The sequence below is a fragment of the Struthio camelus genome, chromosome 4 (genome assembly GCF_040807025.1).
Source record: "Struthio camelus isolate bStrCam1 chromosome 4, bStrCam1.hap1, whole genome shotgun sequence".
In the NCBI taxonomy this organism is placed as follows: Eukaryota; Metazoa; Chordata; class Aves; order Struthioniformes; family Struthionidae; genus Struthio; species Struthio camelus.
In genome coordinates this window covers 50290891-50317686 of record NC_090945.1, presented here as the reverse complement: position 1 = coordinate 50317686, position 26796 = coordinate 50290891, and the positions used below count along the sequence as shown (strand labels likewise).

The 26796-nt window shown below is 40.5% G+C and overlaps 1 protein-coding gene across 14 annotated transcripts in view; it reads right to left on the bottom strand.

Moving 5' to 3' along the window:
- The window catches only part of TENM3 (teneurin transmembrane protein 3), a 1330030-nt gene that overhangs the window by 111544 nt on the left and 1191690 nt on the right, over window positions 1-26796 (bottom strand). For 10 of the 14 annotated variants that reach the window (XM_068942559.1, XM_068942564.1, XM_068942565.1 and 7 more), the window contains one exon: window positions 9119-9357. In XM_068942559.1, coding sequence (XP_068798660.1) covers window positions 9119-9357 — 239 coding nt within the window. Of the gene's footprint in view, window positions 1-9118; window positions 9358-23120; window positions 23214-26796 lie in introns of all 14 variants that reach the window. The other 4 variants (XM_068942557.1, XM_068942561.1, XM_068942560.1 and 1 more) reach the window with 1 other exon arrangement.

Here is a 26796-nt window from a genome sequence, read left to right as displayed (position 1 = left end):
TGGATGCCTGTGCATGATCACTTCCACTTGAGATTACTGACCTACAGGAGAGAGAGAAAAAACCTGCAGGGACCCAAAACCTGGAAAGCAAGGTAAAAGCCTAAAGAACAACTTTTTGGCACCGTGAAAAGATCTGGACTGAGTCAAATTAGAACCACTGTCTAGCAAAAATACCCCAATAAAAACTGGTGTGAAACTTGGCATTTCCAAAGACGAAAGAGAAGATGAACAGCAGATGAGTTTGAGACTTTCACAAGTGAAGCTAAACTTACTGTACCAAGTTATTCTGTGTTACACCTTTTGAAATTTAAGCAAATCAGTGGTTAGCAAAGGGCGTTCACGCCATGCAGCTGTTTTACAGTTCAGTTTCTAATAAGTATCACTTAAATAGTAACACTGCTCTTCCTGCACCATAATAAAGTTAAATTAGAAGTAGTTATCATTAACAACCAACAGAAACCTACATACCTGTTTCCTTACTTAAAGGCCAGCTGAGCTTGCTAACTTTTCAAATGGCTGACTTGCTTTCACAATACCTAAAAGCACTCTATTTCTCCTCCTGAAGAGTTATTAAAAGAAATGATTTTGTGTGATCCTATTTCATCACATTCAGGCAAAAACCAAATGTTCTTGTTTGGTCGGTTGGTTTTACTATTGAGAAAAAGTGAGAATTTCAAATGCAATGGTCCACTTAATCTGTATACTTGTAAAACACTTGCTTTCCTCAAAATACAAAATTACAAGTGCTGCTACAGGAGATTATTTGTAAGACATAGCATTTCTTTTTTTTTTTCATGAATGAAGTCTTCTGAAATGGCATCCATGTGAAAAAGACCTCATATTTAAAGGTTCCTGTCCATTTCCAATGACCCCTACATTTCATCTATAATTAATCACTGCAGTGGGGGAATTACACCTGTGTGAGAACCATGTGCACTTGCAATCTCATTCATAACTGTAACATAAAATGATACTGTTCACAGCAAGTTTGGACACATGTATTTGACCTTTTTATTCTCAAGTGCTCATTTATGAAGAGGTTTTAAAAAATCTCATCTGAATCAGACATTTTTAACAGCATCTGAAGCACTCCAAAACAGCTCAAGCAGTTTGCTTCATAAAAAATATGCAATTTATACACAAAACCATTATTTTAATACAGGCACTGTAATTCTTTCTTGACAGGTGCAAGTCAAAAATTAATAGAAGCTACCAGCCAAAGAGAGAGGACTGTAATCCCAGGTCCACAAACAACTTAAACCTATCTGTGTCATTTCATCTCTGCTTTGCAAGTCTCTTAAATGTAAGCTTAAATTTGAAGAACTACATATGCTCACATACTACTAAAATATAGTGTATGTTTACCTCCAGCGATAAAAGAGGAATTACAGCTCTTAACTACATGCAGCTTGCTATTTATCCAAAAAAGTAGCTAGTGTAATTTAATTCCATTTCTAAAGTATTCATCGTCGGCCTGAAAAATTGCTACGACCTGTGGGTCTGCCAGCAGGAGGAGCGCAGAAGGGCCCACCTCTCTACATGATGGGCTTGCAGGCACTTCGGTATACCCGAAAACACTATCCAGACCTCGAAAAGCTTTCATGTTGCATCACAGTACGATGGCAGATTGACACAGTGGGGGACCTGCTGACAATGACATCATGCCATGTCGCAATTTACCACTACACCTGTCATATTGCCAGGATTACTGAGTTTCAATTTGCTCCGCTGGGCAAAAGCAGAAAGGTGACAGGACTATTGCCAAAAACCTTGTGATAGATCTCAATTTGAATACAAGCCTTTCTCAGAGCAGAGGTGTGTATGTTCCTTGACGGATTAACTTTTTTAATCCCTTGAAATCTTGTCAAGTCTCTCTTAACCTTCTGACTGCCAATTACACGTTCCTACATCCTTCTGTGTGAGGATTATCTTTCTCAATGAACATTTTACTCTTAGTGCCACTGACAGTAATAGCATGTGACATCCACAATGCCAATCAAATATTAATACTGTGCACCGCTGAAATACTAAATATTGTATTATGCTTTGCACTTGGTTTGAAACACTGTAACAAGATCTTTGCTCAAAAACCATCAACTAAAAGGCATTACCCATAATGGTATTCTTGCCAGACACAAAAAAGTATTATTTAATGTTCGTACTTCAAGATATAGGTGTTCAACACATGTTTAGTTTTAGCGCAATTCAGTGAAAGACGTTAAAAACATTTTATCCTAGAACGACAAATACTCCAACCAATAAGGTAGTAAAGCATTCCACATCCATTTTCTAACTAGTCATTCTCGCTCTGTCCCCCAATTTTGAAAGAAACAAAGTGGTAGTATATATATCACTACATACATATGTGTGCGTGTGCGTGTGCGTGTGCGTGTGCGTGTGCGTGTGCGTGTGCGTGTGCGTGTGCGTGTGTGTGTGTGTGTGTGTGTGTGTGTGTGTTTTTCACACTAAAGAGGCTCCTCAGCAGTGTCTCCTCTAAATGTTATTCTGCCTATGTGAACCTCATACAAATAACCAAAAGTCAAGGCTAAGCTATGCCAAGGAAAATACATTGATCGAGGGCTAGACATGGCTGAAAATCACAATGCAGAAAGTCCTGGAAATACTACCTGTAATATTAAGCTTCACAGTGAAGCGTAAGAACGGTGTGCACAGTCACGTTTAAGTCTGAATATTGCCATTGTCAGAAATGATTGAGAGCAAATGGACTGAGCTGATATTCGTAAGGCATGGTCCACAAATACCTAATTTCTGGCTTTTTTAGTTACATTTTTGGAGATTATGAAGTATTGAAATGGGACTAGCACTAGTAGTACTTTAGGCTTTGGGGACTTTTCCAAGGTCCACTGAGGATGCTAAAATCCTTTAGACATTTCAGGGGGTAGTTTCTACCTACTAAATACTTGTGCTCTAGCGCATTCCTCAGGTATATGGGGTATATGGCATAGAAACACACACTGCAGGACCCAGGGAAGAAGTTACAAACCCTTTGGTCCTACCTTATATTTATCCTGGGTATCTACCAGACACAGGTCTTGCAAAGAAGCAAAGCACACTATGCGCACCACAGCTGCTTACTTCTCTGACAGGCAGCAGCTTCCAACTTCCTCCAAGTTTGAACTGATAGCAAAAACCTCGAATTTGGGAAAGGAAAAGATGATGCAGAAAACTGCCCCAAAGCCTTCCTTAAAAAACCCGAAGGATCTTTAAGATGAGAAACTGACCATAACTGCAAGGACTGATGTTATTTTCTACAGTTCTGGAGGCAGGGGCTACCTTCACGGATCCAGATGCATGCCTACACAAAATCATGAGAAACTCCTGTGGCTCCCCAAAGTACGTGGTGCAACCACAAAATACTAAGATGATGTGCTTTGATATCTGAAAGGTCTCTCCACGGAAGAAGAGAAGTCTCCCTGCTGTAGATTTTTGGTGGGAATTTGAATATATTGTAATATATGAATTTGCTAAACTGTAAAATCTCATAGCACTTTCTGCAAGTTACCGTAACAGACCATGAGGAAAGGTAAAATGTTTCTGAGACATTTCTTAGAATCAATGATATGTACAGCTACTAGTCTACCTCAACACATCTAACATGATGGGATGAGAAACGATCTGAGAGCATAAACCAGGCAAACTCTAAAAATCTGCCACGTATGGGCAGGCAGAGAACGTATTTCCAACCCAGGCACCTCAGCGCAGCTCTAGTCATACCTAAGGTTTCTGCACAACCTGGGGAAGCACACAGAAATGAGCCTTTCCATGCTGGAAATACGAAGTTCTTGATAAAGCTCTCAGTGACAATAGTATTCACATACTCAAAATTAAATGCAGATCCAAAAGAAAAAGAGCTTCTATAATCACATAATGAAAGTAAAGGTGATTAATGGCAACTAAACTATATTATCCCTCATGCCTGTTAGCAGGTACTGCAACAAAAATCCATTTAAATGGTATTATTAATTAAGTTGTTTTCCTCATTCCTGCCAGTAATTGAGCTTTATGAACAGCAGAATAATGCTAACTTGGCATTGCAATCAAAGAGGCATGCTATATTGTTCCTTATTGATAAAGTAAAATAGATTGCTCTTGATTACAGGTATACTTTAGCCACTGCTTTCACAGAAATGCAGTCATATAACTTTCATTATTTGAAGTCCTTTACTTTTGGGGAGGGGGGTTCTGCTCTACTATGATTTCTGTCATTGAGCCCACAAGCAAAGGCGTCTGATGCTCTGCAATCTGTGACTAAATGTTTCCAATAGAGTAAAATATAAAATGCAATATACATTTTCCCAAGAGATGTTTCAGTTGTTAAGACCAAATGCCAGCTTTTTTTCCTGTCCAAAACGGATTTACTTAACTGTTCAGAGGAGCAGTAGTGATAAAAAAGTCTTGTATATTGCTGACCTTTTAATTAAATAAAATTCAATTTTTTTTTATAGAGATATCTTTCTGTTACGATGGATATTTAAATATTTGCTTTATCGTAAAGAATAATTGCCTGGCATATATTCTTCTGACATTGGCTACAGAGCTAAGGCTAATGCAATAATCAATTTCAAGTTACACAGAGGTTAAAATGCTCATAAAATGCAAATAGGCCTGGAAGTATGACAGATCGCTGTTAGGAAGTCAGAACAGCAGAGAAGGTGGCCTGAACAGGTCAAGTTTCATCGTGTATTCAAACAATGTTTTATGCTAATAGAAACCTATTTACTAGACATAGGACAATATTCATGACAGACGCATGCAATCTTTCAGCGCACAGCTCTTCAAGCCCAGTTGATTAAATACAGTACACCGTGTTAATTCCAGCGCTGAATAAGGAAAACTGCTGGCCAGTGTGGTCCCATGCACAATGAAAACGGCACTATGGCCCTAATACCTTGTACTGACTTAGACACTGTCAAGCCAATGCCATTGACGCTGGACAAGCAGCTGCCAAAACAATTCTTGAGCCAGAAAGAGGGGTCCTGATGTCCCCAAATTGTCATTACCTTCACTCAGCTGTTGAATCCACACTAGAAAAGAATTAATTTAGGACTGCTATTGATCACTCCTATAACGTAACTGCTCAAAGCCGTGCTGTGCAACGACGTATATTGAAAGCAGTTCCTCCTGACTGATGTGGTTCTCTCCAACTGAACTGTGGATTTTTCTGTTTACTTAAAAAAAACCCCAAGAACAATAAATAACTCTCCCCCCATAATAAAAAGGAAGAGAAGATCCCAAAAGGTGGGAATTGATAGGCTTGAGGTTATGTACAAAACTTTGATCTGATCCTCAGTTTTACCCAGGAGTTGCTCTACAAACTTTTGCTTCACTCATTCACTGTAAATGATGGAGGCTGAACGAGTCCATGAGACACAGGGAGAAGCAGTGCAAAGTCCTGCTTTGTTTTGTCTTCCTCATTGTAAAGCTGGACTCCATTTCTGACTCTTACACAGGCTCCCTGCACAAAGTTGGGGTAAAGCTATTAATGTGTATACAGAAAGAGGTCAAACTAAGGCAACTTCATGTTTCTTACACTTTCATGGCTGAAATTTAATACCGTTCTTCCTCGTTTTCCAAACAGGGAAAAAGAAAAGGCTTTTTTTTTTTTTTCTGTGAAGGATTCTAAAAATGTTCACGTTAGAATAAATTTGTCTTCTTTTTCCTTGGCTGCAAATCTGGCTATGGATAGCAGTTTACTAAATAAACTACTAAAAGAAATTCCAGGGTAATCTCAATCCAAAAGCTAACCAGTTTATATTCTTTATTCCCCTTCTTTCTAACCCCCTATTCCAGAGAGCTGTTCTTCGCATCCTTTACTCTAAACTAGAGCTATTTCTTAGTTCCAGTCTCCTATATGTTGCTCCTTTTCCTCTTTGCTACGCTATCTTTTGCTGCGGCACTTGGTACTTGCCTGTTTCTGTTGCTGTACTTGCTGTTTCTCAGCCACTTACCGTAGATGAACCCTTTAACTAGAAGGTCAATGTTTTCCAAAACTCACTTTCATTTTCTCTAAAAATTAACACGTTTCATTGCCAGAAGCGGTAAACTTAAATATTTTGTATGTTTCAAGAGGTTGAGAGAGACTACCAGAGCTTGAAAAGCAAGAATATGCAGGGAGGGGAAAAGGGAGACTTTCTTTCCTTTAGATTAAAATAACATTTTCAATGCCTTGTGACCCCCAAGACTGCACTAAGTGGCTTTACAATGGTGTGCCTGTGAAACGCTGGCCTCTCCCCATGCTGACATCGTCTGCTCTCACCTCCTTTTTGTAATCTTTGTAATCGTTAAAGAGTCTCTCCTGTCCCGGTGATGGAAGGAGTGCAAGGCAGAGCAGAGCCCCGCTCCGGCTGGCCTAGCTGACGGAGCAGTAATTGACGGAGCTGCTCGGCACAGGCAGACGCCGTGTCTAGCAAACTGTCTCTTCTGCCTTACGGTGTTCGAGCAGAGGTAGCGGGATCCAAAGTCACTTGTCTCTACCCTACATCCCCCGCAACTAAAATAAGCCTGGGCGTGACATGTTCATCTCTCTCCCTTTCGGAGAGGCGCCCGATGACATGACTGTTCGTTCACAGGGCGAGCGCTCTTACTGCTTCTTCAATTTGCAGTTGCCACAGTCAGGCAGCGGACATCATGCATCAGCCCGGCTACGCTCCTTAGCGATTCGTACTGGCATATTTTGCAGCAAGGGCTGTGGCGTTTTAGTGCTCGTGGCAACGTCTCCCTGTGAAGTTAAAAGCATGTCTCGAACTGGCTTTACAGATGTGACGCGCCACCTCAGCTGCTGTAAACCTCAGCAGACAGGCCAGACCACTGCGCTAGATGTCCGCCACACAGTGCTAGAGGTCACGCAACACTGCAGCCCCTTCCAACTTCTTAGGTTATGAACAACTTCCTACTCGGTCACTGTTCCCTCTCACACCTACCTTATGAAATGGTTAACTGAAATGAAGGGCTGTTTCCATTTTATATTAATAATTTCCACTGACTTATACTTGGATGGCCTATTAAATGGAGAGTATTTCTGATATTACATCTGCAGAGATGGGAAAACCACATATATGAATGAGTGTAATCCATTCATGGCTTTATGGACCTGAGGTTCTCTAGAGAGCATCCCTGAGTGCTGGATTTTACATCTGGATTGCTGAGTTAGCTGAAATACGTGTAATATCACCAGTAGGCAAAGAGCTCCCTAATGACTACGGGCCGAGGAAGGCCCTTGTGCATGGTTTATTTCAGCAAGTATGTGAGCTGGCGTGTGCCCATGAAATGTTGTACAGCTATACTTGGTTTTTTACAGAGCATGTGAATAAATGATGCGTGGAGCTGAAAGCCCTCACTCACTGGAAAGCTCGCTTCTTTTTCTCCAGTACATGAATAGAGGCGCATTAGACATGCTTATATTTCTTAATGTGCCTGTGGGAGAAATAATCCGGTACTGCTATCTTCCTATGCCCCTCAGATTCATAAGTAATCTGGCTCTTTGGGGCTAGGAAAGTGTAGAGCTCAGCTCAGAATCAAGTCTTCAATATTTTACTATCTGTATAGCCATTTTTCCCAGTTCTTGACAGTGACACCTCATACTGAATTCCTCCCTTCATATTTATTTATTTCTGTATTTATTTAGCAGCGCATGTTTGATTGCAGTGTTGTGGAGGCTGAGCACAGTTAATGGGTTTTATAAACGGGACTGTTTCAATCTCATTTTTAAAAAAACAACAGCAGTGTCAAAGCTTAACTCTAAACCACACCTTTATACTCCTGCGCGCATTCACTCAAAAAACCAAAGGATCCCAGGCACGAAACGGATTGGACCGTGACAGCCATCTACATCTGTGCAGGGGCCTCTTGCTCTGAGGGCTGGCAGGGGAGGTGGAAAGGGTGCCCTACTCTGCCACAGCAACGGGGAATTTCTGCGGTTACTCAGCAACCCGATTTCTTGCATCGCTCACAGTAGCGTCAGCCCAGGAAAGACTACTTCAAAGGCTTTCTATAGCTTATGCTGCACCTCAGACCGAAACGTAACAAGCCTGTTTCAACAAAGGCAACGAAGATTTAAGGACTGTAAGGCCTTCTAGGCTTTATTATTAATTTACACTGATTTAAAAAAGAGAGAGAGAAGAAGAGACTGACTCCCCCCTTTCCATTTTCTTTCCTTGTTTAAGAGTCTGGATCTGAGTGCAACTAATAGCTCTCAGAAATCAGACTCATATACTTATTCTTCCGTAATCGTGGTGATTTAAACTTCTAATTAACAAATCAGTTAAAAAGAAAGTCTTTGAAGACCACTTACTGCCTCACAGGTGGCAATATCTGTAATCTGGACAAAGCCACAGAAGAAGCCGAAAGTATATTAAGAGCCTGTTCTGCTCCCTTATTAAAGTGAATTAACTTTTTTCTCACAGACAAGCACCACCCCCATTAATAGGCTAAAATTCAAATTATATAATTTTGATAGCAAATGGTTATGAAACTAAACAATTAAAGCGATAAAGAAATAAAGCAAATCATATAAAATGAAAATCGGGAAAGGGAATTTAACAAATAAAGAGAAAAACCAAAAGTAAACAACCCATCAGAGAGGAAAAATTCTGCTCCTTCTCTGCACAATGTCCTTTTGAACAATCACTTTCCCTGCCTTGCACTCAGAAGTTTCCAGCTCCACACACGAAGAAACACAAACACAAAACGCGATGATACAGTAAGTGAAAGTTAGCATTCCTAAATGGTGTATTAGTTGGAGTTCATGCAAAACAGAAGAAAAACCTTCCATGGCCATGCTGCAAGTTACATTTGCATTATGGAATTTTACAGCTTGCATTTTACATGTACTTTTAAAAGGACTACACACCACATAGCTTATCTGCAGTTCAAATTATTCTTTGAAGTTAGCTCCTCTGCTATCGTGCTGCAAAATGCTTGCAAAGTATTCAAATTTTCTATTCCCTCTAAAGAATTGGAGTTCTAATTAAGTCACTGTTGTGGTTTATACGGTTACAAAAATTTTGTTATAAATAAAGGTTTATATGGCACGGTCCGTACGTAATCCACCAGACATCCCTATTTATGGTAACATTTATCATGAAAAAAGGGAACTCACCTATAAAGTAGGATAGTAGTATTGCCAGCAGCACTGAGACCCCTACAGCACAGAGTGCGGTACATTTCCAGCTACAGTACTTCGAAGACTTCTTGAATTTAAAAGCACTTCTGGATAGAGTGTTCCTAGGTAGTGGCCGAGGAGGAGGGGAATAAACCGAGCCGGATGCCATTGTGTACCCTGGTGTTGCAGTACTGAACAGCGGTGTGGTCCCTGTTCCTGTTTTGAATAGGAAATGCCTGCGGAAGAAAGAGTGTAGAGTAAAGTACAAAAGTAAACAAAGCTGTAGCACAGGCAGTCATACCTTTTTTTTGTTTAGTGTCGTCTATTTTGCAAATATCTAACAACATCCAATCTACTAAAGGGTCATAAAAGCAATGCATGTCACAACACTCGCACATAAAAAAAAAGGCATTTTCACTTTAAAAGAGATGCCCCTGAACCCCCCCCGCAGTGATACACTGGTACCCAGACAGGAAACAGAACTATCCTAAACACGGTCTGATAGAGAGGAGGTCTCTCAGAGTTTATTTGACAAGTACGGACAGGCCTTCTGCTGCTGTTTATTTTTGTTGGCTTCTGCTACAGACTACAGGCAACTCCATTAAAAAGTCAATATTATGCAATCTAACTACAGCCCACACTACTTATTACAGTTTCCCTGGTTTAAGTACAAAGAAAAGAGCAATCTCTCAGATAGAAACTTTTGGCAACTTTGCCAAAATTAGTCAGTTAAAAGATTTTTTTTGTATCCTAAATGCCCAGTTCAGTAATTCGTATCTCCTCACACGTAATCTTACCGTAGCAAGATCTGATTACAGACGCAGCAGCTCATTACCGTCCTGGAATTACTCTACAGAAATACATTTAGTAGGTGCCCAAAGAGACCACTGCCACAAGCAGAGATGAAAAGCAAAGCCAAATTTCAGACGCTCTCGGTGTGTTACCAATAAGCTTAATTTTGTTAAATTAAAATTTCTGAAGATAACATCAAGCCCCCCCCCCCCCCCCCCCCCCCCGCCCCCAAACTGTGCTAGCATGATTATTTTGGAGGAGCCTCCAAAAGGAACCATGGCATATACTGCCGGGAGTTGTTCTGCTGTTGCACGCACACAACTCTACGAACACCACAGACGACGCCAGCCCACGACCTTTGCACCAGGGCTTTTTGCACATTGCCACCAATTTGTTAGGTTGGCAAAACCCTGCAGGACAAGGCTAGGCCTTAGCAAGGCTTTGAGAAATGAATGCACGAGGACTAAGAACGGTCAGAAAGCGCACTGTGGAGCATGCTGAACTTACCAGACACACGAACACCTAGAGAGAGCTACAGGGGAGTCTGCGTTTTAGAAGAGGTAAGAGAGACTCATGAACGGCTGATACGCGTGCCCGCCTGGAGCCAAGCAAGGGCCTGCCCACACCGCGTTTGCCTGTCGCGCACCAGACACTACACGCAGCACGGGTCAGCGGATCTAGGGCCAAAGGAGGCAGCCGCGGAGGGGACGCCCCGCGGCTGCAGCAGGCGGCAGGGCGCTCATCGGGGCGCTGCTCGGCTGACAGGGCTCTCCGCCGCCGGCACCCGCTCTCGGAGGCGTCCCTAATAACGTAGCCAGTTCGACAGGGAGAGCGGCTTCGGCACTGTGCACGCTCTGGAAATTACTCCGACCCACTAAGGCCTGAGAGAAGTGGCAAGAGCTGATGAGCCAAGAGATTTGCTTCTCGCGGCTGATTTTGCCATCGGAGATTAACAGACGAGTTAGAACATCTTAGTGTAAGCGCTCTCCTTGAAATTACTTGCATCACAAACAAGAGCCCAGGAAATATGCTACATAGGTTGCTTCCATTTCTGAACGATATTAAATTTGCTGGCAGTAGCAACAGATGGATATACACTAGACGTACTGATGCACAACAGCACATCCCGGTTTGTCTGGGCGCAGAGGATTACCAACGATTTCAAAAGACAACGCCCTTCTGATTTAAATCCCCTCTCTAAGAAGGTACTTCATTAAAAGTTGTGACATTTTCTGTGTAGCAAACACCAAAATAATAACAACTAGCCCTATGTCAAGAATGGTGCTTTCCCTTAGAGCACCATTACTTTGGATTTTAGTGACTCAAAAAAGCATGTAGATTCACTGAGTCGTGCTAAAGCGTCTTATCCACTTGACCTTTACCGCCCTTCCAACCGTGGCTGCATGCGGTCAATGGTGTCTCCAGGAACGTTTCACAAACAACAGCCACGCGGATCCCAAAATAATGCCAAACACAAAGAAAGCTTTTTTCCTCTCTGTGTGATGCGCACCGTTTTGGGGAACGGAAGGAAAGTCATACAACAGGTATAATACTCCTCCTCCTAAAAAAACAACAAAATGTTAAAAATAAGAAGGTGCCTGCCCAGTCTGTGATTTCAACCTCCTCCTGCCTGGCTGCTAGGCTCAACAGGCTAAACATGGAAACGTGCGTTATATGAGCACCGGACGGGAACTCCATATAGTCTTAAGCTTTAACAAAATAACGCAGCAAAACAGGCAGCCTCTGATCCTTTTTTCCTCCTCCTCCTCCGAGGGGAGAGCTGAGATGCTGCCTTTGGTACGGCGCAGCCTACTAAAGACTGTAATCCATATTCTCAAAGCCTTTGAGGAGTTAATCCCATAGATAAACTCGGGAGATGGCCGCCTATGTGAGGTGCTGCGAGCTGTCATAGCTCTGACAGTCCACCTCAGGCATCAAGGCAATGAAAGAAAATTGTAACCTTTATATGTGAATTCAGCAGTGTGAAGTCTTAGGCAGCACGCAGTGCGACTCCTCTCTTCCAGCTATTCCTCCGCTGCTTTGAATCACATTGCTACAAGGCCAGAGCGGTCACGCGGGCTGGCTGGGGAACATCGGGGGGGAAAAAAATTCCAGAACGGGTAAAATAACGACAAAAACCCCAGACTGGAATCTTGCTCTGAGTTAAGAAAATGTGCTTGGATCCCTCTCGCTCTCTAATGAGGGGAGTTACTAATAAAGTTGCCAGAGACTCTCCTGCTACATTAACTCTGAGTGATAAGTATCTAAGGCGTAACACTATCTGGCTTCCACATCTTGTCTCCCTCACTGAGCCGAGCCAAGCAGCGGCCCTGTGAGACGCTCGGCAGGATACGGTATCTGACAACAAACCTGGGCTGCTTCCACGTAATGCAGAAATCCTTATGCTCTTGAAATATAATCTATGCACAAATGATTTTAATTACCTCTATATCTATCTCTCTAGTCTTTTCATACCACGGTACTTGAGCAGCTAATTTCTAAAGCCTAAACTGTTTGCACGACTTGACCAGCCACTGACTTACAAGCAATTACAGTGCTGCGTCTCCTAGGAAGCTTACAGTACCTACAACCCTGTGCTGTCCGTTCCACACCGAACATTTAACAAGCACTTGCTAGAACTGCATGCAAGCGGCACTTTCACAAACTCAAATAAATCATGCAATTTGTTTATAAGACAAGCTCTTTCTGTTTTATCAAATAACGCGACCCACTCTTTAAAACAAATAATCTTCTACGTTGATGTTTATTCAATATATATTTCTGTCTGTTTACTAAATACATATTTCTATTAACAAGTGCAGCTACATCTTAACATTTTAGGGGAGGAGAATTTAGCTCTAGAACTAACCGTTCTAAACTGCAGACCGGTCACAACCCACCATGTTTAAAACATAAAGTTATGTCATAAAAACTAATCCTTGGATGCAAAGACAGCTGGGAAGTTCCCTTATTTCACAGACCGCAGACATTTTACTCAGTTTCCTCTCTTGAAAGATAAGACAGGGAATACAGCATCAAAAACCTCAAGGATGTCAAGCCACAAAATACAAGCAGATGAATAAAGATAAAATCAAAATAATCAAGCTTCTAGTTCAATTCAGTCCTGTCTGATCACCAAGCGGTGGCGTGCACCTGCTGACATGCAAACATTTTTTTCCCCTCCTCCAGCAGAGGTGGGGAGGACTCACTCCAAATAAGATTTTCTCTGTGTTGCTACTTCCTCTGTGGAAAATAAAATTGAAGTAACCTCTACTAAACTCAGTAAGTGAGAAAGCAGGATGGGAAAAAAAGTCACATAAAAAAACCCAGGAACTGGGCAGAAAGATTGAGTTAACTGGAAACTGTGTCTTTTGAGAAATGGAGATAGATTACAGAAACATTCAAGGACAGCCAGGCTCAGACCATAAGCTCAAATACTTCTGATATGAGATAGCCAGGTGTCCAGCAAGAGAAATGTGATTTGGAATAACTTTCTTGAGAAAAATATTTGTGGCAAAACTTCTGACTGCAGTGTAGAAGAAAATGGATACTGTGCATTAATGAACACAACATAAACAAACAGAGATTTTGATCTAATCCCTGGCTCCAGGCTGCTAGAAGCACAGAGATTACACTAATAAATTATCACAAAAAAGGAGAATTCCATATTACTTTAAAACATAATGGTCTCAAATTTTATAGAATTATTGAATAATTTTAATGCTCATACTATAATTTTTATGTTAGGTATTTGACCTTTTTTAGCTTATATACTGGCGTTACTTCAGATTGTGTAAGATTCATTGGGATCTGCAGCTGTGATTTCTCTGGTTTCGGGCATCATCTGTAGCATACTTTGCATACAGCTGGAGGACACGGGGAAGACCCTACTTGGCCATTTCCAACAACTTTCTTGGCAGCATTTTTTTTTGGTATTAGAACATTTCATACAACACAAGCACACACAGAGAGTGCAGAATACCGCAGTAAGTATGTCACAAGATATTAAGACTTAGACAGGACTCCATTACAAAACTCTTGCTAAACGAGGAACTGTGAATAAGGCCGAGCAAAATTCAATTAAATCTCCTGCAGTATGTGAGGATACACATCATGCTGTATCACCTTGCCAGTGACATTTAAAGGCAGCTATTGTTATTTTGTGCAATGTTATTATTTATATTATGACAGTGACCAGAAACTACTGTCACAGAGTAGAGGTTAATATTGCCAGGCCTTACGCATACACAACCACAAAGCAATCCTCCTGCTCAGAGCTACACCACCATCTATCCACAATAAAAATGTATTTATATGTGCTTTAAAAAACTCCAAACCCTTGAATCTCATGTATTGTTGTGTACTACCAGCACCCGATGAACCTGCAGGCCAATAATCCTATTTCTGAATGAAGAGACTCCACTGTGAGAAGTAAGAAACGTCCTCGTCCTCTTGTACACGGGACGCGAGAACAGGATGAGGTTTTTGCAGTGTTGTCTCCTACGCTCTCCTAAACGTAGCACCGTTTTGTCAGTTGTTGAGTTCAAGCAGCTACACGACGGTGTTGAATTAGACGCGGCTTTTCAGACCATTACAGACCACAGCGAGGAACGACGACTATAATGCTCAGAAGACTGCCATACAAAAGGCAGGTAACATTAGAAATTATCTTTGACCTGGAACTTTGAAGGAGGTCTCTATCTAAAATCAAGAGGGAAGAGCTTCAGGACGCTACTGGACCAAAAAAAACGCATAAGGCGGAGGACTCCGGTAAGCCTATTTGGTACAATCAGCAAGTTAGTTCTCTCCAAAAATAGTAGAGAAGAAGGATAAACCTGATTAACAGAGAACAGTTACGTGTGCCAAATCTGTGTTTCATTGTAATCAAACAGCAGAAACAGGGATTACCACAGCAGAGCAGATCGTCAGGAACAATATCCGGACTAAAAGTGGCCAGTACAAACAGAGAATTTGAAAGCCTTCCAAACTACTTATTCACTAACAGTTCACCCTTTCTCTAAACAACCCCAAACCCATGCTCTCACTCATGTCTTGTGGCATTTATTTCTGCAGGCTAAACGCACTGTGTCAAAATATATTTTCTTCTATCAATTTCAATTTAAATTCCACTGATTGTTCCCTTGTTCTTGTATAATGAGTATGTACTGTTTGCCCTGCAGTATATAAAGACAACATTTTAATAGTATTACGGTTTGATTCATTTTATTTGTAGGGTAAAACACACAAAAAGCATTACAAAAGTAATTGCCTAAAGCAAAAAAGTAAACTTCAGGCTCTTTATGGGTCAGGCAAAGGCAGCTGTGGAGTAGAGGACAGCTACTTTCAAATACCTGTTGCTTCAGCACAGGATACAACAAAACTGCTATTTGGAAGGCGACAGAAAACGGCTCGAGGAGAGGGGAAAGACGAAAGAACACCTACTGCTAACTTTGTTTATACTTGTTTATTTTACACTCGGGTATCAAAAGACCTCCGCATGTTTAAGTATACTTATGAGTCTCTGAAAACTTCTTTTGTTCAAGTAACAAGTCCACTAATCCATTATACTTCTTCTCATTATATGAGAAGAAATTCATTACATTTGAACTCATTTGTGCTTCTTGCAATTTGAGGAAAAAATGGGGGGACCACTGCTGCTGAAATTATCCTTCCACTGTATTTGACCCTTCGAGGCAAGGCAACGCCACTCTGACTCCTGTAATCATAGATCATGTCAAACACTTCATGAAAACGAGCACACCAGTTTTTACAGTGAAGAGCACAGGCTAATCACCCCTCAAAACCAACTCAAACCTGCCAGTATCTAACTCTGTTAAAACCTATCTATTTGCCCCTCTAAGGAGTTTTGAACCTGTGGACATAGCTACATGAAGAAATAAATTTGTAAGAAGGTGCAAGTAATTGTTCCTACCCATTCAGCTAAGGTCCTTAATCTGTGACACTGGAATCACTCTAAGACATGAAATGGTAACACCTACACCTTGGGCACCCAAAATTAGGGACATATCTGTCATATTTCTCTAAGCTCCAAGAAGCTGAAAATACTTCTACCGAATCCATTTTGACTGAATACAGGTTGAGAGAAAGGTAAACCTTACTAGATTTCTGTTTTGGTGACATATTTGCCTGTGAGGACCAACTTTTCAGGAGACATGACTTCTCTAGTCTGAATCTGTTTGCACGCCTAATGATTTGATTTTGATATTTAATATAATGGAAAACATTGTTGAATTTATTGGAATAAATGCTGTAATCAATCCATTTTGTAATGAATACAGCTGTGGTGACCGCTAACCTGAACTAAAAATAAATTACTAGGTTTTGTCCATAAAGGGCCCCAATTCAAAATTGACGTATTTGGAGACAGCAGCCATTAGTAGTTCTGCTTTTCAAAAGTGTAATAACACTTTCCACAAAGCTTTGGCAATACTGCAAGGCCAGGGCAAACTACCAACACATACGGGTTACCGCAATTTAGTACAAAACCTCTTTTCCTTGAACACACTGATGACATCACAGTATAGATACTCCACTATACTAGAATGCAATGGCAATCTGCTACACGGTGTCCCTGGGCACTCACATACAGCCCCACTGAAGAATCCCTGCCTGAAGGAACTCAAACATCTTAGTTATAAACCAGTGTTTTATAACTTAGTTATAACCAGTGTTTATTTAACATCTTAGTTATAAACCAGTGTTTGTTAGCACCAGTCAACAGAATAAGTACTACATGTTATTACCCACAAGAGTAGCAATCACTGAGTCCATACATGCACCTGAACCTGCCTGATGCTGGAAGGAGCATTAGTATTTGCAACAGCACAGCCTCTTCGGTCAGAGGCATATGCAGCTTTACCTTCCTGTTTCCCCCAAAGTCCAAAGGGGCTTAGGAAAGTTAGACAGAAGAAAGATTTGAGGTTTGTGAGATGTCATTCTCTGCATCACATAATTCCTTCCTGACCCATGCAGAGACAGCATGTGTCTGTCTGTGCCTGAAGACCAACACTTCATTTGCCATTTCCATGCAAAGAAATCAACTAATCTTACCAAAGTAACTTTAGAGAGGATGGATATTTCCAGCTGCAGATATTTTAGCTTGCTTTAACTTTTCCCATTTAAGCTTTTGAATTTATTTCTGCCTGACTTTGCTTAATCCAAAACAGCTGATTTTCTCCCTCAAGAGAATGGATTATCATGCTCTTTATCTGTTTGCAAAAACCTTACCAGATACATTAACTGTCAGAATCAAAATAAAACTATTATCCATGGAAAAAATAATGGTCTGAGATCACAATCAATCACTGCACTGCATCCATTGAATGGTGCGTTCCCTCTCTCTTGACAGAACCTATTCACGCTGGATGGAACTGGGTGCTCTGAACGAGACCATGACCCTCATCTGCCACTTGACATAAGATTGCTCTGCCTGGTTCGCTAATGGATAGATCACATCAATAAATCTGATTTTTCGCACTGAGTTGAGGAAGCAGATGGAACGAGAAGATTAATCTCTGCTGGCTGACGTTATAGGAAAGATGTAAAAGAGAGAACAGAAATTACTGAGTAGGTCTCATATGAACTCTGGTTCGCTGGTGCATGAGAGCAGCATTCCCAGTAGGCTCCAAAAAGGAATTGGATTTTTGTTTCTCTGTGAGCACTTCATGCCTGTCTTCATCGTCTGTTAACATTCTTCTGAGATGAAACCTTGTAGCTGGTGGTGTTTGCCCTTAGCACAGCCTTATGACTGACTTCCGCAGAACCATATGTCTGCGTTTAACATAAATCCAAGCCAGTACAGAAACTATATTATTCTGTGAATTTCTTTCAGCTTTCTTTCTGTGCAGAACTGGAATCACAAAAATTGCCTAGGAAGACATAAAAGTGAATTTCTTCCGCCTCAAAGTCAATATTAATCCTAGTATAATCCTGGAAAAAGTTCCAAGATCAAATGATGATCAAAGTCTGAGGGAAAGAGGAAAGAAAAGAAAGCTATTATCCATATGCAAAAACAGAGGAAGCATCTGTGGGAACAGGAGATAAGCCTCTTCTAACGCCTTATTCAAATGTTTCAGAGAAACACTTTAAATATGTTAACACCTGTTGGATTTGCGTGGGTTTATACAGAGGACCTCCTTCTTTACAATCTGAAGACTGAAAACCAAGAAAAAAAATTAGTAAGGCCGCAAAGAGCCTTCCTTACCGCTTGGGTTTTCTCCCACATCTGGCCCTAGCCATGCTACCACACCACTGTACACGGCCACTGGTGGAGAAAGACTTGAAAAGTCAGGCACGGCAACCTGCAGCAGAAGCTTCAAACAGGAAGCCAGACATGACAGGATCCTAATATGCTGTGAAAGCTGCTGGGACACGGTGACTAACAGCACTGAATACTGACAAAATGTGAAAACCTCCTCTGCCTTTAGGTGTGCAAGAGTAAATCTTTTCCTCTGCAATGCACCTTCTTGGTAGCTTCAGAAAGAATATAGTGCTACAGCATGCGCAGGGCACCGGTAAGCCTCCTATTATTTGTTCCTCTGAAGTCAGATTTGGGCTGCCAGCTCTCTTACCCTGAGGAGGAGGAGTTCACTTCAGCGTGATATTCACACACATGTTTAGAATCAAAAGAACCAGAATAATCGGTCTGCTCTGCTGAGCCTGCTCTTCTGCGCCCCACTCTGCTGCGCTCCACTCCGGAAAATGCAGCATGGAAAACAAAACAAGTGCTTGCTAAGCCGCACTGTGCGAAGGTGAGCGCGACAGCCAGGTGCAAAGAACGACTCACCATGCTGGGTGGTAAGTGAGGAGACCTGCCACTGTTTTAGTTACTCATACCTTTCTCTGCAGGATTGTCCCATTACCTGCCTTCCAGAGGAGAAGGGAAACCAGGCTCAGATATTACTCGATAAGCATCAAGTGGCTCTGCTCTCCCATACAGGCTTCTTCAGGGTTTCTTAAAGGTCTAATACTTGCACAGACTCTCACCCAGGTTGCACTAAGTGACCTGGCACTGGATATCGTTGGTGATACCCACTTCTGAAGGAGGCAGCACTGGGAAGAAGCAAACCTGAGAGCCTCTTTGTGCACTTTCTGTCACCCATACCACCCATACTCTTCATACTACTCCAGTTCTCTCTCCAAAGGAAGACGACATAGAAGAAAGCATTTGAATTTTGCAGTGAGGACTGGAAATGCTTAGGTGAGCTATAAAGCTCTATATAATTTCTTATCTTGCTCTCTGCTCTTCTGGAACCATATCCCTAATGAGACAGAGACAGACAGACAAAGCTGCCTCTGAGATGAGCTACTCTAATCACGGCTGATTCCTTTCTTGAATATTGAACAAGTTGTGCTTCCCAGGGAGAAAATAAAAGAAATAAGGTAAGACACAAATACTCCTCCCATCTCTGACTTTTACTACCCTTGCTGTCTTCATAAAGCCAAAAGAGAACGAGTGTTGCAAATGTCTCAAAAGGTGCATGGAAACAATTTGAAAAAGCACCTGCAGTTTAAGAGAAACTCAGAAATAGAGCTGAATTATTTAGCCAAAGATTAATGAAGAAGTTGAAAAAAGACTGAAATTTCACCTGCACCAGAAAGACCTCTCTGAGCTACTGGACATTTTAAAGGGAGATAAGACTAGAGGGAAGTTAGAGAACTGAAGTATTATCACTCTGTCAGGGACTGACTGATAGGATCTGATTCCGCCTCGAGCTGCAAGCAGGCTGGAGTTTCCTTCATAATGGATCTGCAAACCTTAACTCACTTATTGATGTCCATAACTGTGGCTCTCTTGTGACTCAAAGTCTGCGATAACCCGTGCTGAACTCTGCACTGCCAGTACAGCGCTACCAGCAGTCACTCAAACAGCCAGATTCATGTCACTGCAGTGACAGCATTGTCATAACCTCTCAGTCGCAGCCACCACCAACAACCTGGCAACTGTACACCTTGTTCCTCGGTGAAAACCTGTATGCTAAGCTTGCATACTCTTTCATGTGCAACATACCAAAATTTGCAGAGACTGCACAGACCACCATTCAGCGATTTAACCAGGCAAAGGATTATGCCTTGTGCTCAGAAAGGGTGAAATGTTTTTTTTTTTTTAATGGTACTCTTTTCTAAAGGTGCCTTTTTGGAGCTGGACCCTAGGTCTTGACACTCTATAACAATCCAACTCTTTGCTTTCCATGATATCGGTATCTTTTTCTTATCAATTTGAACGCAACAGAAAAAATTTCCAGAATCCGTTAAAGTTCTCTTTTGGTTTACGTTGAGCTGCACTGATTGGGACGGCAGGCTTGACTGCAGTCATGCAACTGTAGAAAGAGGTTACCTTTTAACTTTATAACTTTTGTATGCTTAGCTTCAGGGTCTTGATAGTATCTGTTTACTCAAGTGGTTTTTTGTCTCACTTGTGATTTTTTTAAAAGTAAATTTGGAGAAACTTCAGAGATCGCATTGAAAGTTGTCATATCGACTTAAGGCCGTCACTGATACAAAATCTTTGGTCTCATTATTCCTGCTTTCTGTCACTAGTAGAGCATACGTCTGCAGCCAAAGATTCTCTCCCTCTTGCGTCAGTCCTACAGGTGATGAGGTACATGCCGTTCAAATGCATTTCACAAGTACTCACAAGCAACAGAGGACTATCGATAATCTTGACTTTCATCCCAGACGTTCAGTCTCTAACCCTCTAGCAATTCATCCAAGTCCCAGCTTGCCTAGCCAACCACTCCGTTTCTCCTTCTGGACTTCTCAGTCTACCCCTTTTCACTCTCACCCCTTTTGTGCCCAGTCATTTCCCGATTTCCCCTCTCTGTTCCACACTCCTGACTTCTCCTCCTCTTGAATCCAACTCATTATGCCTTATTAACCAAATGACCCAGCCATTTTTTAATTGAGCTCTCCTGACCTTTCCCCCCCAACACGTGACAAAAAGTCCCCAACAAACCTCCTTGCAAAGAATTATTCCTGAAACACAACAGGAAGTTTTCAAATCCCATCCTTGCAAAAAACTGAAACTTTCAGAAAATACTGAAGAGGATAATATAAATACATGGATAAGATAACAGTAATAATAAAAAAGCTAAGACGCCTTACCTAGAAGAAATGCAAATATCGTCATTATAACTAACTTTGCTGATAGTGAATCTTATCTATGCTTTCAGATTTTGATATCTAGATAACTCGGGGAGAGGACTATCAGGTCAGGTTAATGGAAAACATGCTCTTTACTTCAAGCTAAGGTAGTGATTGTTAAGATGTGTAGAAAAATATGTTTACCCATACTGGAGAAAAGAACAGTGGTACCAAGTAAAGCCAGCGATACATACCATTAAAATACTCTGAGATTTCCAGCTGTCTTTTGATAATTAATGCACTGTGCACAAATCTCTGAAAGCGATAAACCACTGTTCCTAAGGTCTAGGCACATGAATCATTAGAACTTTTATGCAAAATGTCTTTCTCTATTACCATTATCAACACTAAAATTGTCAAATTCATTAGATTAATATTCTCTTCACAAGCCATTCAAACTAAGAAAGAAGAAACAGTATATCATAATGTAACACACGCATGACATGAAAACAAAGGAACAAATATATAATGATTCTAGCTGTGACACAGTATGTTAGTGAGGTTGATAAACTGAATCTTCATGCTGATAACATGTCGCATTCTCAAATCCATTATGCTTTGGAACTGATGTGTCATTATCTCTGGACAACTTTCACACTAGGAGGTGATCCCTGCTAGCATAATTTTAAAAATGGAGGGACTACAAACAAGAACAATTTCATTGTATTGCTACCTGACCCAGTATCAGCTAACAGGCGTTTCGTATAGCGGAGCTCATCTGCCAGAATACCTACATTTGGTGGTCCCATTACAAACATATAAAACATAAACCAGGCATGTTTCTATTAACTCTGCTAGTTAGCAATTATGCATCTGAATCAGTATCGGGCGGTAATTGACCTACAGGGAAAAATAATATTTGGCTTTGTTTTTTTTTAATATAGTATACTTTCATTTTTAGTTTTTTTTAAAAATTCCAGGGTGTTCCAGCAAATACCTGAGATATCTTTGAGTTTGATGAAAATGATTAACAAATTGAATGTAATATACAACTCTCTTCCTGCTGTTGATTTTAATTGGTGGCTAAGTAGAAGTTTAACAGTTTTGGGAACCTAAAGGAGATCAATGTACAGTGTCAACGTATTTTACAGAGGAATTAGCTATCAATGGACAGATGCAGATCTCCTCATTTAGATCAAATAGTAACAAGGAGTACTATAAACAGCTGGATAAATAAGTCAAAGCTTATCCCTTTTATAATTTTAAGAGTTTTAATTAGTGAAACAGAATTTGGACATAAAGTCCCAATTTTTACCATATCATTAAGAAAAAGAAAATAAAATTTATTAAGAAAATTTTCTAAAACTTCTAAATATTGTCCTGACCAAAGGATTGTAACTCATTAGTAACTGCATTGCGTTGTTAGTTTTTTTTTTTTTTGTGAATCTGAAACAAAGTATACTGATTTGGCAGAAGAGTGCTGGGATTAAAAAACGTAGCCCACATAGAAGACACGTATTAATGAAGAAACTTAAAAAGATATGGAACAGTTATACAGTACAAATCTTATTTAAATGAAGTATTCATTTATTTCGACTTCTCTATTTCCAGTTATATATTTATCAGCAGTTCAGATTTCAAACTAGCTTGTAAAAATTGTAGTAGATTAACTAGATAATTTTTAACTTTTTAACTTCTTGGATCGGTCCTTCCTTATGCTCCCCTACTATGGCATAATATTTACAAAACCAACACTTGCTAAACAGTAAATACATTACAGACTAAGGATCGGATCTGGCAAATGCATGTTCGTGTGAACGGTTTGCAACAGCTTGCAGAATCAGGCCATAGAGAATTAATACAACCTCAGTTGCACTCTTATTTTCATAAATGAAAGCAAATGAAATTTTGCACTCAAAGTTTACCACTTTGTTTTTACTACTAAGTCAGTAGGAAAAACTATTTAAAGTATAATTTAGAAAACAAGACATAAAGGTAAGGAAGACTGTCCCAGATGTATTTGACTGTTGTAATCATTTTTTAAAATCACGTTTTGTCTTCTGTGTCAACAGCTAGCATCATGCAAACACTTAGAGTCACATACCCATAACTGCTATCGTGATATGTTGGAGAAAACACATCCATCTCTATAAGGCTGTCATGACCATTTGCAAGGATTGCTTGATTTCCTAATTCTCTATACACAAAGATACAAAAAGATGAAATTAGAGTAGCAATTTCAAATTAAAGAATGGGGTGATCCAGAAAAAAGAATTTACAAATTCTGTTCTCTCTCCTGTATCTGTGCAAAACTGCAAACTGTGTTCTGAACGTGGGACTTATCTGCCTTCCGTGCTGTCTTTTCAACTACATGCTGGATTGTAATTTGAAGAAGCGGTGTTACAAGGCTACCATTAGGTGGTCACTACCCTTTGGTGATCCTTATTTATGTGCAAGTCCTTGAATAAAATTCCTGGCTGCTGCCCATGGCAAGACAGGCTTAAGGTCTGAACAGCACTAAGTGGGGGACTTTGTTTACTTGATGAGGCTGGACAAAAGATAAAGTAATAAAAGTGAACTGAGACTATAAAAGGCAGTCTCTTGCTGGCTATCTGGCACAGCCAGTCAGTCAGAAAACATGCAGAGGGCTGGCTACTGGAGCGAGGGGAGATCTCGTGTTCTGCAAACGACACTGCGCAGCAGCAGGGGAGGGAAAGGAAGGACCAAAGGCTCTGCCTTAATCCCAAAGAATCTCCAGAACGGCAAGAAAACGAACGGGGAGGTACTTAACTAGGCATCGGTATTGTGTTTTTATCTGCGTATTTTTTGTTCTACCTAAAACAGTCATTTTGAAACTCTCCCAAAAGCTGTGTCTGTGTGTGCCTTCACTATTAGATAAATTTGAAGAAGTGAATGATAAACCCAAGAATATTGTTCAAACATTCCTGAAATCTGGATTACCAGTGCTTGCCTGAGACACAGGACAAAATGCACAGTGTCGTTCAAACTCTGCATCTTTGTGATGACAGCGAGGGATTTGTGTGCAGGGAGGATGCCAGGCAGACCAAGCAGAAATCTAAAATAATTAATGCACCATTCACAGCAAGGGAAGCTCGGGAGTGTATGGGCCCAGTGTGCTAGAAGTCGCACGCAGACGCCTGGGGCACACCTGGCTGCGTGAGGAACCTGGGTCACAAGAAACCGCAACTTATCTGTTCAATTTCAGCCTCTGCAAATAAAACTAGTTGTTTGATTTAATGGACATGTCTAACTTGTGTATGTATACCGGCCGGCCCCATGATTATGGCATGCCAATCTTTACAAAAGCATTCATCCTCTCAGCAATCTAAGTAAAGTGGAGTACTACTTTCTCCCTTTTCAGACCAGCAAGGTTACATGACCAGAATGATATATAGGGTTTTCAGAAGAGCAGGACTCGCACTCCAACCCTGGCTTGTGCCTTTATCTTGTACCACCCCTTTCCTAAACATAGGTTTTGTGTTTAATCAATTGCATATGTGAAAACCCGGGAGACTGAGAGACTGTAATGATTCTGAACGTGACTAAACTGGACGCTGCGTTAGTGGGTGGAATGCACAAAACAGCTACTTTGGGCAGACCTTTACTTCCAGCAAGACTATGCTTTTGCAGACAATCAGCCTTTACACAAATTGACTTAAACTTCCCTGGAAACTATCAACACCCTTTCTACACCTTAATTAATACTAAAGGTGCTAGTTTCACTGGCAGTCCAGCCCAGTAAAGACATATGGTTGTTCACAGCTCATCACACTTAAGACTTCCTAAAATCTTCACGTCCTTAAACAAAGTCTGGATAAAGCTTGCAGACTGGTTTTGCAGTAATCCTTCCTAGGAATGGTTTCGTCAGTATCACTTCTGATGTATTCTATCATCGCGTCAAAAAAAACTTAAATATTTTCCAGTCATCATATATTTCTTAAATCATTTCCCTCTTTCTCCTCAGTAAAATTAGTAGATAAGTAACTGAATACAGTAATGTTCCTACCTATTCTGTTTTTAACTATAGCTTAGGGCTAAGAAAAAACTAATCAGTATTAGCATAAACTATGAAAAACATGTTAGTTTCTTGGCCTAGCCAGTGACAAAATTCACAGTCCATCATACAAAATACAGTCTTGCTTGACAGAATTAGTTATTTTATATAGCCAATTAAGTCAGCAACAGCAAAGCTCCTCCTTCTTGGATTGACAGACACTTCAGCATAGATTCTGGATGAAGTTGTATAATATTCTCAGACATGCATTCCTGCAGTGGAATACATAAATTTTCTCTTGCTCACAAATTTATCTTAGACATTCAGTGCCTAACGTTAATGAAATATTGCCTGAGAAGAGCATTAAGAGATGATACCAACTTGCTGTTATCAACAGATTTATTCATTTTTGACTTACTCTTCCTCTGCATATCTCTACCACATGCAATTGTGCATTAGAAAAATTCTGTGCATTCCAATATTTACAGGGAAAGCATTAAAATTAACTGATTTACTCAGTATCCTTAAATATCAATAATAAAGATCCTATTAAAATGCAAAGCCATGAAAATGTAACTAATAAGTACTGATGCTGAAGAACACACATTGCTAAAAACTAGTACATTAATAAAAAACAAAGATAAAAAAGTGCTAATTGATGACTTAATCCTCATTTATAATATTCAGACACTCGACACGCTGTCCGGCATCTGTATGATTTTGGCTGTCCAATCAGTAATCCAAAGAACAAAATGGAAAGTTATTCAATACAGCCTTGCTATTTTATTCCTTCAAAAGTTATTATTGTTCCACGGCGCTGACTTCCCCAGCAGGCCTACTGCTCCTACAGCTGAACCTAACTCACAGGAGGCCAAGGAAGAGGCAAACAGTAAAGGCCATTAAATGCCAATGAGAAGCTCAAGAAGGCTGCAGCAAACCAGAACGCCTTTTCTTACTTCCTTTTTTCCTTAAAGGTAGATTTTACTGACCCCCCCCAATAGAGCGAAGACAATTTTTGCCACTGCTCAGTAGCCTCACTGTCACTTAAAGGTGGCATCGAAGATGAAAGAAGCACCCATGGAATGCAAGTTATGGTTTTAGGCCATCATAAAATTTTAAGGAAAGAGAATCTCTTTCTATAAAAAAGCCTGGGAATTCCTGTTGTATGTTATCGATCAGTCACCTCACAGTTCATCCATTTCCTCAGTAACAGCAATGCTTTACACAAAAATATTAACTCTGCACAGAACCAAATCACACAATATCCTATTAAATATAACACTGAAGCCAACCTTATAAAATATATACCAAAAAACTCAGATCCAAAACATTACTACTGCAAAATGACAGGTACTGAAATCTGTCAGGTTTTCCAAATACGTCCTGCTTGTGTACATGCACATACACAAAAACAGCCTCCTCTCTATCCAGCTATATGTAACAGCAGGTTGTATGTCATTTTTATGGCACCCATCATCAGCATGAGGCTAAAGGGATAGAAACATGGCTATGTATATATGCTGACATTCACATTCTGTACCTCTAAATGACAGGCATCTAAGGTTAAATAAAAAAAAAAAAAAACAGGAAAACTGAGTACGGTCATAAGCTAAAATATTGCCAGAGATGAAGCAAACTGTCTTTTAGGCAGAGAAACGGATGAAGGAAGAGATCTAGCACAAAGTTGTTAATATAGCTGAAACTGAGCCCGAGAATCACACTCTATAGGGAACCTTAACTAAAAAGGGAAAAATCAATGACAAAT